This window comes from Colletotrichum godetiae, assembly GCF_030913485.1.
Source record: "Colletotrichum godetiae strain CBS 193.32 chromosome Unknown BDP55scaffold_89, whole genome shotgun sequence".
Taxonomy (NCBI): Eukaryota; Fungi; Ascomycota; class Sordariomycetes; order Glomerellales; family Glomerellaceae; genus Colletotrichum; species Colletotrichum godetiae.
Window position 1 is genome coordinate 1 of NW_026851337.1, and position 12,946 is coordinate 12,946.

Below are 12,946 nucleotides of genomic sequence, written 5' to 3' on the forward strand. Positions count from 1 at the left end.
ATTCATAGCCAAGAGTCTGGCCCACCGCATAGATCCCGAGAAGTTCGAGTCCTATGTTCCATTTCTCCAAGCAAAGCACCCGTTGCCGCCAGTTGCCGTCGCCGACCTCTTCTTACGACCGCAACCTCACAATCACGAGAGCCTCGACCCCCGAGTCCCACGCTACCTCCAGGTCCTCTCGAGCCTGAACCATATCGATACGCCTTCGATCCTTAAAGCTTTGTACAAGTATTCGACCTCTCGTGGACACTCCCGAGAAGCTGTGCAGTTGCCTAATGCCGAAAACCAAACATCAGATTCCCCGCGATGGGAGAGCTCATATGCGGCCGAGGAGGTCATGTTCTACAGGCTTACCAAGTTCGTAGCGCAAGGGACCGCAATACAAAACACAGGGACGGGTCTTGAGATTGCCAACATCATGGCCAAGTGGATTGCGCTCTTCACAGACGCCGCCACAGCCTTCACGGTCGATGTTATGGGGCAGCTTCACAACAGTCAGGTGAGGGAGGAGATGGAATCGGCGCGTGCCGCATTTGTAGCTTTGCTTCTCGGAGTGTGCGAAAACCAGGTTGTTCTCAAGGCTTTGAGTAAACCCGAGGCCCAAGGTAGGTGCATAGGTACTGCTACAATGACTCCGCGTTTGGCTAATCTTCGACAAGAAATCAGAAAGGCATTGTCCGAAAGCCTCGCCAACTTTGTACCAACCATCATGCAAAGTGCTGGCCCTATCGCGACTCGTCTCGATATGTTCCGGACAAGTACGCTAGCAGGCTTTGAGCCAGTCGACGAGCAGAAGAACAAGTCGAATGCCGAGATCGAGGACTTGTTCGACTCTACGGTAGCACTGGAGAACTTCGTAGTGTCTGAACTACCGATAGTCAATTCGAGAGCTGGTCTTTACATATACTTGAATGCTGCAGTAAGTTGCCTGAAACCGCACATTGGTAGAGATGCTGATAAGGGGCGCAATAGCTAGTTGGCCGGCCATTGATCGACGATCTAGCCATCTTCAACTACTTGAATAATAGATACCAGGTAAGTTTTCTCTATTATGTGTGTTTGCGCAGACACCATAGGAGGCACACCATCTGACGTCTACAGGGCGATGTACAATCAACAACTGTTGACCTCATCCTGGTCTCGTTCGACATACTTGCCAATGCTGCCTCCCGCAATGAAGGGAATCAAGCGGCACATCTCTTGCGCTCATTCCTCATGAACAAACTGCCGATTCTGATTGAAAGTCTGAGCAAGCACATGTACGGCCCGGTGAATGCAGAGTACTGCATCACAGAAGCTCTCAGCCGCGTCGACACGACCACCTTTCCCACTCTATCATCAATGTTCGATGAAACTAGAAGTAACAACCCGTTCACAGACTCAGTTCGAGAAGACTTTTGCTGGGCTTGCTGTCTCCATGGTCTATTGCGGGAAAGCAGCATTGAGACCCTTCTTGGAGAAACACCCTATTCGTCACTTCCAGCAGGCGGAAGATACGTCAAAGAAAACCTCGTCGCAGAATGCCTCGCAGATCCGGAGAGAATGCAGGCTCTGATTGGCGAGCTGGACAGTAAAGAAGGAAACGCCGGCGCCGTGTGCCAAGCCTTAACAGAAGTAAGTCTTCCGTGCCCATTAACGCAGTTTAATACTGACCTTTAGCAGGTGATGGGACAGCTTTGTAGGAATAAGGAGACAATGTCCCTGAAACTATTGTGTAGCCAATTGGCGCAGAAGCCATTGTCTCTTGATGTCATGCTGATGTTCGAGAAACCTGCAACGATTCTTCACCCTTTGTGCGACCTTCTGGACAACTGGAAGTACGACGAGGACCAGGGAGAATACCAACCCGTGTACGAGGAATTTGGCTCCATTCTGCTTCTCGTCATGGCTTTTGCATATCGTTATGGTCTATCGGCATCAGATATGGGCATCATATCCTCTGACTCTTTCGTGGCAAGATTACTCGGCCACGGCCACCAAAGTCGGTCCTTGGAAGAGCTATCAGACCAAGAAAAGGGCCATTTGGATGGGTGGATCCACGGCCTCTTTGACTCGGAAGCGGGCGGGCTGGGCGATGAGCTGATGTCGTCCTGCCCGCCTCAAGACTTCTACTTACTCGTATCGACTCTGTTCCATAATATTGTTCTGGCGTTCAGTACAGGACACTTAACCGAAGAAAGTCTCAGAGGAGGCATTGAATGTAGGAACTTTGGGAGTCTTCAGCCAAGAGCTGCGCTAACACATTTACAGATCTTGTCGATACGTTCCTTCTCCCATCCCTCGTCGTAGCCATCACTTCTCTTGCCAACTCGTTGTGGGTTGAGCGTTCTGACTGCCAAAAGGCGATTGTCAGGGTACTCAACTCTGTTTTGGCGCCAACGTCTATATCCAATGAGGCGCAAGCCATGCTCTCTTCTGTGATGAACATAGTTGCTAAGCCACTGGAGCATTCCCTCAGGGCATACCAACGATCAGACCCAAAGAGCCAAGAGGTTGAGCCACTTTTGAAAGCAATCAAAGATAGTATCCCACTCTCCAGGAGAACGGGGGCGGCCGACCACCAAGAGCTGGATGCTTGGTCAATGGGAGGGTTCTCTAATTCTATCCGGCAGACGCTGCAGCAATTGGTGCAGTGGAGTATTCACCCAACAATGGACAGGATGCCTCCAGCGTACACCCATCGACAGATGCTGGTAGCGATGAAACTTCTTGGTGCAAAGCGTCTGCTGCAGCTCCTCTACGAAGACATCAGACAGCAAACAGAAACAGGCAGCGGGAGCATCATTTACGATGTGGCGACAGCATTAGTCTGCGCGCCCGATGTAGTGAACACGCCGTCGAACCCGATCAACTTTATCGACAATTCAGGCAATGTACCGGCCCCCGTTCAGAGGAAGCTTACTCTACGAGAGGTGCTGAAGTCAGACGCCGAGGAATGTAAAAAATTGCAAAAGATCGACATGAACCTAGCCGAGATTGTTGTGAGGCTGTACCGCAAGGTAGAGACTCAGATGGCCGTGTCCCAGGCCGAGGTCATCCAAGCAGACACGATGCTGCAGACTGATCTTGGTCTGGGCCTAGACGCTGGCGCAGGGTCACTCGATGATGCCATGGCTGCCGCGGCTGCCAATGTTGCGCAAGGCGACGGAATGTCTGTGGACAATGTCAGTCTCGATTTAGGCTTAGGTGTCGGCGGTGATCTGGGCCTCGGGGGCTCATCGACCAACGGTGGAGGGTCACTCGATCTCGGTGCCGACGATCTATTCAGTGGCCTCGGCGCTGGCGACGATTTCCAATGGGACAACATGGACCTATCTTAGCACGGGAGTATGTTCTCTTGAAATAGTAGACGGGCAGCAGGAATTCATTGGTATACATGGAACTAGAAATGATCAACGACGAGGTCTTGACCTCACAGGATAGTAGGTCATACTGTATCAGATACCATCAAAAAGCATTTCGGAATTTCATCCACCTCTTGGCTCATTCACTTGGCCTCTGGCCAGCTACCGACAAAGAACTGTGAGTTGCACATATTTGTAAGTTCCCAATCCTCAGCTCCCATTTCAGCCTTCATTGCTTCATCGCCCCGCCCTCCACACAAGCCTCCGATGAACATGGTGGCCATGAAATGATCATCCGTGGCATGCGCCTCGCGGTACATGGGATGCTTCATCAAGCTCGTCACCTTGCGCCTCAAAAGCGGCCCGCCGCACGGCTTCTTGCCGCGGATGGCTTTGCCGTAGACGGCCTGGTCGGTGGGGACGTCCTCCTCGTACGCAGGGCAAAAGATATCAATGACCTCTTGGCGGAAGTCCAGCGCCCAGGGCTCCGGGGGGTTGGGCTGCGCAAAGTTATCGCGGAACTTAAGCATGGGCGCCCAGTTGTTACGGTAGAGGTTGTGGACGGAGCCGCCGGAGCCGATGAAGAGCGTCTTGTGCTTGGCGGCTCTCAGGGGCCGAAGGGCGGCGCCGACGGCGACGTGGAAGTGCGGGTCGTAGAAGTCGTTCATGGAGATGAGCGTCGTCGGCGGGCAGCCGGCGGGGAACATACGGATGAGGACGAGGTAGGTGTCGTGGATCCAGTCAAAGGTCGGGTCTGTCTTGGAGGGGATGCCGGCGGCGGTCAGGTGTTGTTGGATCGTGGGGATGTAGTCAAGGTCTGGGTTGAGTTTGTAGGGGTGGTATTTCTGGGGGTTCACGTAGGCGACTGGTGACTTTGCGGGCGTGGGATGGGCTGAGATGAGGATCTCGCCGGGGGCGTTTGTGGCCCAGTGGGCTCCCTGGTGGCAATTGTGAGTTGTATTGCTCACCTGTGATAGTAGGGTGATGTTGGTAATAACATGGAATGGGAGAGAAGGTTGCTTACCATCATGACGATGTGCTCAATGCCTTGGGCAAGAGCTTCGTCGCCGCACTTCTTCCAGTACGAGGCCGAGTTGCTCTCCTCGCCGAGCATCATCGTTGACCCGTGTGCGAAAAGGAATACAGGGTTCATAGGCCCCTCATCTTTGCTTCCTACCGCCATGATGTGACTGAACTATGTACGTTTCAACTTGTCTGTCGAGCTGATCGAAGTAAAGCAAGTGAATGATGGTATATCTAGGCAGCAGAATACATACGTTCACGGAAGACAATAATAGGCCAAAGTCGAAACAGTCCTTGGAAGCTGATGAGACTTAAGACACTGAGACGGTTATCTTTCGATAGTGTTAGGTATTCGGCTGGTGGAGGATAGGTCACAAGTTTGCCGTCCAACTAGGAAGTCATTTCAAACGGCCCCATTTGCGGAAACTGGTCTGAGGACGGCGACAAAACGTTCAATTCTTGGGCACCATGGGTGGCCTGCCCGAGCTTCGAGGTAGTGCCGGCGCTGGAGTGTCAGAGATACAGCGGGACCAAGACCTGGGGTAAAGCTGGGGCCGATGGGGCCGGCGGCGGGCACTTGCTAGTTACCCCACTTCCCGAGCCGAATTTGAGCCGGGGAAAGTTGCCGAATATTGATTGAATATCAGGCAAGACATTTGAACGAGACTACGACATGGCAAAACTTCGGTCGGTGTTCCAAATCCTGATTTCATCAATGGCACTACCCTTTTCCGAGGTACCGTTTGTAGTGAATTATCAAGTTACGTGAGTCCTGGAACAGCTGTTAGCCTCATGTACCTTAGCCACATATATGACATGTCGGCAACTATCAGGGTACGAAAGCGACAATTAGGGAGAAGACTGGATATAACAAAAAAGAAGGCACGTGAATTTGAGGTATATGATACATATTGAAGGTTGCGACTTTCCTCCAACATATGACTATAATTTACTTCCTGAACTTCAACGCATAATCAAACACCCGCCGTCCGCCAATCCATGTGCCGTATGCGAGACTCGGAAGCACAACGCTCATGATCAGACCGGCACCCAGAACGAAACCTTGCTCGAAGAACCCCAGTCTACTGTTGCCCGGCTGGTTTGTCGGGCGCAGAGGTGCGATGGCCAAGGCATGCAGATTCTGGGCGGAGATGGCACCGGTGCTGGTGAGGAGCTGCTCGAGTTTTGCGAGCGCGCCGGTGGGCTTCTCAACGAACTGCGGCCGTGCTACGGAGAACATTTCCCTGCTATAGCGGAAGTTGAAGGCTGCTTCGTGAGAAAGCGGTGCTGCCGGGCCGAGGAGGAGGTTTGAGGGGATCTGGTTGATGACGGAGACGTGGGCAGGGAGGAATTGGGAGAGGTACTTTGCTGAATCAGAGCTGGCAAAGAGGTAGGCGGCTAAAAGAGGGTTCCTAGTCGAGTTAGCAGCAAGCCTTCCTATTTGATGAATTTCAACTCACTCAAATTCGTGGGTGTAGATAGAGTCTACAAGACCAGAAGAGGTTGTGATAGGCAGGAAGCGCCCACTGATCTTGATCTTCAAGAGAGAAGCATTCCTGACTGAATAAGCATCTTCGTCAAATTGAAGGGAGTGCGGTCTCATCTTACTTATCTTGTATGTCAACCAGCTTAAAGTCCTTGGACCCAAAGCTTGAGGCGAGTCTCTTGTCCTCAGCCTCCTGCACTGCCTTCCTCGTTTCGTCGCTGACGCTGTCACTTGCACGCTTCACTGTAGTCTCGCGAGCAAAGGCGAGTGAGGCGTACTTTGAGCACGCCTCAAAGAACTCCTTCTTGACAAACTCATTGACGAGCACCAAGTCTGGCGCGTAGGGCGACTGGCCGCCGAAGCTGAAGCGCGCCGCCGTGATGGCCTTGGCAGCAGCCTCTATGTCAGCTGTTCGGTCGACGATGGCGACGGCGCGGGCGCCATTTGCGGAAACGAGATGGTTTGCGCGGCCAGCTTTCGGGGGCGCTGTGTTGGTTTGGTCTACTAGGATTGCTTGTGACAGCAATGTTTCGTCTGTGATCTTCTTGGTGATGCAGAAGGCATTCTGATTGAGGGCGCGTGCGAGGACGCCGCGGAGGACGGAATCTAGCTGCGACAAAGTGTCTTCGAGCTGTAGGCCCTCTTGTCAGCTTCTAATACAGATGAGTCGATGTCGCGAGTGATCAGAGCGTACCTCAAGAACAACAACTGAGCCAGCGGCCAACGCTGCAGCAAGTGGACTCAGAATCGAGAAGAGCCTGGTGTAAGTGGTCGGCCGAATGATCACCAGCCCAGCACCGGTTCTTCTGCTTGTGTTGTCCTTGCCGTGGGCAACTAGATATTCAGCCTCGAGTTCTTTCGAGAAGTTGAGAGACTCGTAAAAGTGCCGAACGGTTTCCAGCGCGAGGAAGTGCTCGGCCTCGATCTCTGTCTTTGATGCGCCTGTGTCCTTCTCCTGGGCGGCAGTCAGGGCCGCGGACTCTTTGCGCAGTTCATTGTGTAGGCTGATAAGGTTGTCCTGGCGGAAGCGAATGACTTCGGCGCGCCCGTCGACGAGCGTTAAGAGCAACTTCTCTAAGGCAGGATTCATGGTGGCGATGTTCTGGAGAAGGCCAAGGAGAAAAAGCACTCGTAAATAGGATGATAAAGCGACTCAATTACAGCGAAGAGTTGAATGTGTAGTGATGGAGTCTTGATACGATATGAAGCGCGACCGTGCTATCTACATGACCTCAGCTCGCTATGCGGAAGCTCATATTGGACTCGTGGGCAGATCCGATGAACTCGGTAGCTCAAACATGTGTCCGCGGACCGTAGCCTTCGTTTGAGCTAGGCTCCGGCTTGTTGGAGGGGCGGAATGTGGAGGACAGGGGTGCTGGTCGTTTCTCGACTTTCGTTGCTTGCGGTTTGACTGGGATCTAGCAGGCGGCAGCCCCCAAAACGACGCTTGCCACAGGTCTCTCCGCACTTCCGACGCAGACGTATCCGTAAGTTCAAGGCTGATCGGGTGGCGCGGGTCCGTGGGGACGGACGGGTCGACGGTCGGCATATTGAAGCGATGTCCTGCCTCCTTGTGTCGGATTTCTGAGATAGGCATCTCCAATTCTCAAAGATCATCTCTGCCATCTCTTGTTGAAGTTGTCTAGGCTTCGATAGGTTTTGCTGCTTCATCCTCTTATTACATACATACGCGAAAATAGTAAGCAAATCACAAATGTCGGCAACTGTCACAGAAAACCCCGTCACGACGACGATCCAACGAGACCACCTCCACGATTACCAGATTCGTCTCACTGGAGGGGTCGAAGAAGCCTTCGCGAGAGGCAATGCGGACGCGCCATCGCCAGCAGCAGTGAATCCGCCTGGCTGGTACGACCAGCATCGTCAGGTCCCTCCGTACAGACCGGCGAACGCGAATATGGATATAGCAGACAGGCCGTGGGGTTCAAACGGCATCGAGTCGGCTTTTGTATATGTTATGTTGAATGGGTGTTGGCTTCAAGGGGTGAGTAAAATGCGCATCAACGAGTCGCAACGCAAGTCATAAGGGTGAAGGTGAGCATGCTAACATGAGTCCATCAGGTAACCAATTGGCTCTGGAGATCTACGGGTGGAAGAGTGAATAAGGATTATTTCAGGTTCAAGGTCGGTGGAGAGATCTGATCTTTTGGGTGGGATTCTCAGTGAGCAATTTGATCATGGATACATGACGGTGGTGGATAGCGTTTGCTCTGTACTCGTACAACATTCTCAATTACAGCTAGTCATCTTCTTCCTCTTCAAGATGCCATAAACTTCAAAAAAAAAAAAAAAAAAATGAATAAAAAAAAACTGTCTAGTTGGCTCCCTCGCATGCAAGCCTCTGGAAAGGGATGTGGCACATGCAACGAGCACTAGGTATCTCACTTACCTTACCTATCTACATGCACCAGGCTGCCGTAAGGGATCATAATACGAGTAGTCCGTACCGAGACAAGGTAGAAACAACAACGTGCTAACTCCGCCCGTTGGGGTCAGCCCCTCCCCCACCGTTCCGCCCGTGCGCAACAAACGCCATACACGACGGAGGCGGCGGCGGTGATGAGGAGTAAGGCGACGGGAGAGTGTAACACCCGAAGTACCTAGATTGACGTGTGGAGGAGGGTCCGATCTTTGAAGCATCTTGCATCATCCGCTCCATCCATCCCATCGTCGGTGAAAGAGTTCAACTGCCCAGTCCCGCCCACCCCGTCGAAATAAAACCCAGGAAGGCCCCTCTAAGACTCAGATCTGCTTCCACTGAACGCCAATAGCCGCCAAGCTGAGACATTGAGGTAACCATTGAGCTTCAACCATCATGTCCATCAAGACCCCTCCCATCAAAGACCTGCTCGAGGTCACCGAGGACCAGGAAAATGGCCTCACCTTCATGAAGAACGTCTCGATCCCGCTCAAGGACTCGCCGCTTCCCATCCGCGCAAACGTCTATCTCCCGCTCACTTCGGACAAGGCCGCACGCTACCCTGTGCTGGTGACATACGGACCGTATGGCAAAGATATCCCCTACGCCAAGTTCTACCCAAAGTCCTTCAGCGAGGTCGCCCCGGACCAGAGATCCAAGTACTCGGCCTGGGAAACGCCCGATCCGGTTTTCTGGACGAGCCAGGGCTATGCCATCGTTCGCGCCGACGAGCGAGGGCTGGGTCAGAGCCCGGGACTACTGGATACCATGAGCCGTGGCACAAGCGAGTGCTTCTTTGACGTTGTCGAGTGGGCTGCAGATCAGTCCTGGTCTAACGGCAAGGTCGGTCTGTTGGGTATCTCGTATTATGCTGGTGCGTTGTCGTCTCTTCTCACGTCCTTCCATGAAACCACTTACTCACATCAATTCTACAGGTTCTCAATGGCGCGTAGCCGCTCGGCGACCCAAGGGTCTTGCAGCAATCATCCCCTGGGAGGGCATGTCCGATTACTACCGCGACCGCTGCCGTCACGGCGGCATCCACTCCAACAAGTTTATTGGCTTCTGGTGGAACCGCCAGGTGCTAGTCAACCAATATGGTAGGAAAGATCGATCTAAGCTGGAATTCCCTCCCGATGGTCCTGGAGCCCGTGGTCAAGAGGATACCATCGAGGGTGATCTACCGGAAGAGGTCCTAATAGCCAACCGCCAGGATCAGACAAAGGACAACGAGGCCAACCGCTTCCGCGACGATGACTATTATGCAAGCAAAGAGTACAAGCTTGAGGACATTGAGGTTCCTGTTCTGAGCGTAGCCAACTGGGGTGGCATCCTTCTTCACCTGAGAGGCAACGTACAGGGTTACCTCGGAGCAGGATCTCAGCTCAAGTACCTGCGTTTCATCACTGGTCGTCACGACCTCCCCTTCTACTACCCAGAGGAAGTAGAGCTGCAAAAGAGTTTCCTCGATGCCTTTTTGAAGGGCGAGGACAGAGTCGGCTGGAGCACGCCTGGCAAGGTGCCTCCCGTGACGCTCACTTTGCGAAAGGGCAACGTTGGGTTCAACGACGCCGAGAAGGAGAAGGCGTATCCCAAGAGAGAAGAGGCGGCCTGGCCAATCCCCCGCACAGAATATACCAACTTCTACCTGACGCCCGACCTTGGTCTGACGACAAATGGTTCCGGCCAGGATTCCAAGGCTGTTTCGTACAAGGCCCTTGGTTCCCTGGAGAACCCACAAGTTGTTTCTTTCACGTCCGCTCCCTTCGAGCAAGAGACGGAGATCACAGGCCATGTCACTGCCCACCTAAACGTCTCGGTGACGCCCGAAAAATCTGGAAACGAAACCGATATCGACTTATTCGTGACCCTGCGTCACATTGACCCATCGGGCCAGGAAGTCTTTTACACAGGAACAGCTGGCGACCCCGTGCCGCTCGTCAAAGGCTGGCTGAGAGTGAGCAACCGCAAGGTTTACGAGGAGAGCCCCAGGCACAAGTCCTGGCTGCCGCATAGGGAGTACCTCTCCACAGACGTACTGCCAGTCAAGGCTGGGGAGGTCTATGGCGTAGACGTCGAAATCTGGCCGACAAACGTTGTTGTTGACAAGGGCGGTAAGATCGTCTTCGAGGTTAGCAGCGGCGATACCCAGGGCAGCGGAATCTTCCAGCACTGCTCTGAAGTTGATCGGTAAGTTCAGAGATGCTCAACTCTTTCCCTGAGTACTGTATGCTAACAACCTCTCTCTCTCTCTCTCTCTCTCTCCAGGCCTGCCTCCAAATTTGCTGGACTGAACAATATCCATTTTGGTCAAGGCCTTGAGAATTATGTCACTTTGCCCGTGATTCCTCAGAAGTAGAGCAAAAGCAAACTAGCCGCAAGATACTGGTGCCGTCGTGTCTTACTTTCTATCATGAGCTTTGCCGAGCTGGGAAGTTATGTTTGGGCTCCGAGTCGCCGATCCGAGCTTCTTACGTAGGTGGGCCGGGGTTAAAATCCGGGGCCGGTGGGGGTGGGGGAGGGCGGGGGCGGATAGGATTTTGGTAATCAGCAAACAACGATTGAGCTCAGAGCTTCATTATGGACGTGTAAAAGAAATGCAGCCTGCTGTGATGCAAGCAGAACCACTCTGTAGCTCAACCAAACCTCATAAAGCCATTCGTTGATCAAATTGTCTCTGTCATCATGAGTTTCTCTGAGCATTTCTCCCTTGCCAACATTCCGTACGGAATCGCCAGTAGTGCGAACCATGCAAAAAGCGTAGTCACAAGAGTAGGGGACTCGGTCGTCTTCATCTCTGACCTAAATCCCGAGACGTCCACCGACATCAAGTCCGCCTTGTCTCAGGTCTGGCCTTTTTTCCATCCAAGCCGCTTGTGAATGCTAACAGCACCGAAGTCAACCCTCAACGCCTTGGCAGCCACAGAGAAGCTCGAGCTCAAGGCCCTCCGAAAGAACATTCAACAAGCCCTCTCCGACGAACCGACGCTGTCGAAACATGGCGTACCGATCGACGAGGTCCATTTACACCTGCCAATCAAAGTAGATGGCTTCACCGATTTCTCGTGCTCCAAAGAACATCTCTTGAACGCGTCAGAGGCAGTCATGGGCAAGGCCTCCATGCCACCCGCGGCACCATACTTCCCTATCGGCTACAGTGGCCGGCCTTCTTCGATTGTCCTCTCGGGAACGAAAATCACGCGGCCGTATGGGCAATATCGTGACGGGGACAGTATTGGTTTCGGTCCCTCCAGGGCACTCGATTACGAGCTCGAAGTGGCTTGCATTATCGGGAAGCCGACGCAGCTTGGAGACCGCGTAGCTGTGACGGATACCGACGAGCATATCTTTGGTTTCGTTCTACTGAACGACTGGAGCGGTGAGTAGCAACCGGGCCGCAACTCTCCTTAGAAGCCCTCCGTGTAGAACTAATGGAAAAAAGCTCGCGATATCCAAGGATTCGAGATGAGTCCGTTGGGGCCAATGAATGGCAAGTCATTCGGGACGTCGATTAGTCCCTGGGGTAAGTCGGACGTTCCTCTGTCTCGGGATTGAAATGATACTTGCTAATAGTGAATCTTATTAAAGTGATCACACCTGAAGCACTCGAACCCTATGCAACACAACCGCCTCCGAAGGATATACCCCCACAGCCATACTTGTTGGACAACAAGGAGAAATCGAGTTACAACATCTCCCTGAAGGCTGAAGTATTGACAGATGAAGGGCCTACGACGGTCTGCAAGGCGCAGCTCAGTTGGATGTACTGGACATTCCGCGACCTCGTGGCCCAGCAGACGATCAATGGGTGCAACCTCAATACTGGCGATGTTTTGGCAACGGGGACGGTGTCAGGAGCCGGCGATGACGAGCACGGATGTTTGCTTGAGATGACCAAGGGGGGTAAGGTCGGGTGGAAAACGTCCAGTGGTCAAGACAGGATGTATTTGCAGGATGGAGACGGCGTGCGCATGACCGGGCAGGCTGGGGATGGCGTGGGGTTTGGTGACTGCGTGGGGTTCATCGGTGCCGCTCGGCCGTTTTGAACAGACACAGAAGTCAATTCGCGAGGCGGCGATGGGCCATTGGCAGGCAGGAGCCAGGAGCCTCGGAACTTGAACGAGTAAAGTAGGGCTAGAGTACGGATAGGGCGAAGGGAGCTGGGATCGTGGGAAGCTCCAGGCTTGGTTCACTATTATGCAGTAGACGGCCTCAATTCGAGGTCTCTTCCTTGGAGGATTGACGTCGCCATAAGTTCTGAATACGCATTTGCACACTGCTCCGTTGGTGCGCGTGTATCGAAGTGAAACTGCGGCAGCAGTTTTGAGCGGCCCGGAGAAAGGGAGGTCAATGAACTGAACTGCTCCGAGCCCTCGGCATTGGGTTTCCGTGGAACCTCCCTGGAAAGGGTCCTACTCTGAGCCTTCCTACCTATTGTCTATACATAGCCTCCAGATCTTATCCAAGACTAGGGGGGTTCTCCCCCACGTTTTGTTGGAGTATTTGGGGATGGGGGATTGGAGGCGCCTAGACCTACCGCGGTCCGCGCTGTACGAATAGACGGAGAATTGCCATGCATTCAGGAGGAGTGCGGCAGGAGAAAAAAAAAAGAAAGGCGAGAGTCCCCGGAAGGATTGAATAGGTAAGTCTTAC

The 12,946-nt window shown here is 53.2% G+C and overlaps 6 protein-coding genes across 6 annotated transcripts; 4 read left to right on the forward strand and 2 right to left on the reverse strand.

The window, feature by feature from the left end:
* On the forward strand, positions 1 to 3,476 carry BDP55DRAFT_424415 (mediator complex subunit Med5; the record flags this gene model as incomplete). The annotated part of the gene is made up of 6 exons (XM_060567475.1): positions 1 to 605; positions 660 to 919; positions 973 to 1,035; positions 1,102 to 1,614; positions 1,663 to 2,200; positions 2,251 to 3,476. Coding segments are annotated over 6 exons (3,049 nt in total), but the record flags the coding sequence as incomplete, so codon positions are not given.
* Positions 3,477 to 3,487: 11 nt separating this feature from the next.
* Positions 3,488 to 4,527, reverse strand: BDP55DRAFT_566904 (Extradiol ring-cleavage dioxygenase, class III enzyme, subunit B; the record flags this gene model as incomplete). Its single annotated transcript, XM_060570547.1, has 2 exons — positions 3,488 to 4,282; positions 4,369 to 4,527. 2 exons carry the CDS (start codon positions 4,525 to 4,527, stop codon positions 3,488 to 3,490), a joined length of 954 nt encoding a protein of 317 aa, XP_060422333.1.
* A 772-nt stretch (positions 4,528 to 5,299) lies between these two features.
* BDP55DRAFT_424460 (Aldehyde/histidinol dehydrogenase) lies at positions 5,300 to 7,024 on the reverse strand. The gene is made up of 4 exons (XM_060567476.1): positions 6,548 to 7,024; positions 5,976 to 6,484; positions 5,828 to 5,923; positions 5,300 to 5,779 (listed from the first exon to the last, which is right to left on the reverse strand). Exons 1-4 carry the CDS (start codon positions 6,941 to 6,943, stop codon positions 5,317 to 5,319), a joined length of 1,464 nt encoding a protein of 487 aa, XP_060422334.1. The 5' UTR covers positions 6,944 to 7,024; the 3' UTR covers positions 5,300 to 5,316.
* A 353-nt stretch (positions 7,025 to 7,377) lies between these two features.
* Positions 7,378 to 8,161, forward strand: BDP55DRAFT_685116 (uncharacterized protein). Its single transcript, XM_060576434.1, has 2 exons — positions 7,378 to 7,858; positions 7,936 to 8,161. The coding sequence occupies exons 1-2, from the start codon at positions 7,568 to 7,570 to the stop codon at positions 8,014 to 8,016; spliced, it is 372 nt and encodes a 123-aa protein (XP_060422335.1). The 5' UTR covers positions 7,378 to 7,567; the 3' UTR covers positions 8,017 to 8,161.
* Positions 8,162 to 8,689: 528 nt separating this feature from the next.
* BDP55DRAFT_566958 (Alpha/Beta hydrolase protein) lies at positions 8,690 to 10,487 on the forward strand (the record flags this gene model as incomplete). Its single annotated transcript, XM_060570550.1, has 2 exons — positions 8,690 to 9,167; positions 9,229 to 10,487. The coding sequence occupies 2 exons, from the start codon at positions 8,690 to 8,692 to the stop codon at positions 10,485 to 10,487; spliced, it is 1,737 nt and encodes a 578-aa protein (XP_060422336.1).
* A 491-nt stretch (positions 10,488 to 10,978) lies between these two features.
* On the forward strand, positions 10,979 to 12,339 carry BDP55DRAFT_638595 (fumarylacetoacetase; the record flags this gene model as incomplete). Its single annotated transcript, XM_060573134.1, has 4 exons — positions 10,979 to 11,140; positions 11,192 to 11,672; positions 11,736 to 11,816; positions 11,867 to 12,339. 4 exons carry the CDS (start codon positions 10,979 to 10,981, stop codon positions 12,337 to 12,339), a joined length of 1,197 nt encoding a protein of 398 aa, XP_060422337.1.
* Positions 12,340 to 12,946: the final 607 nt, after the last annotated feature.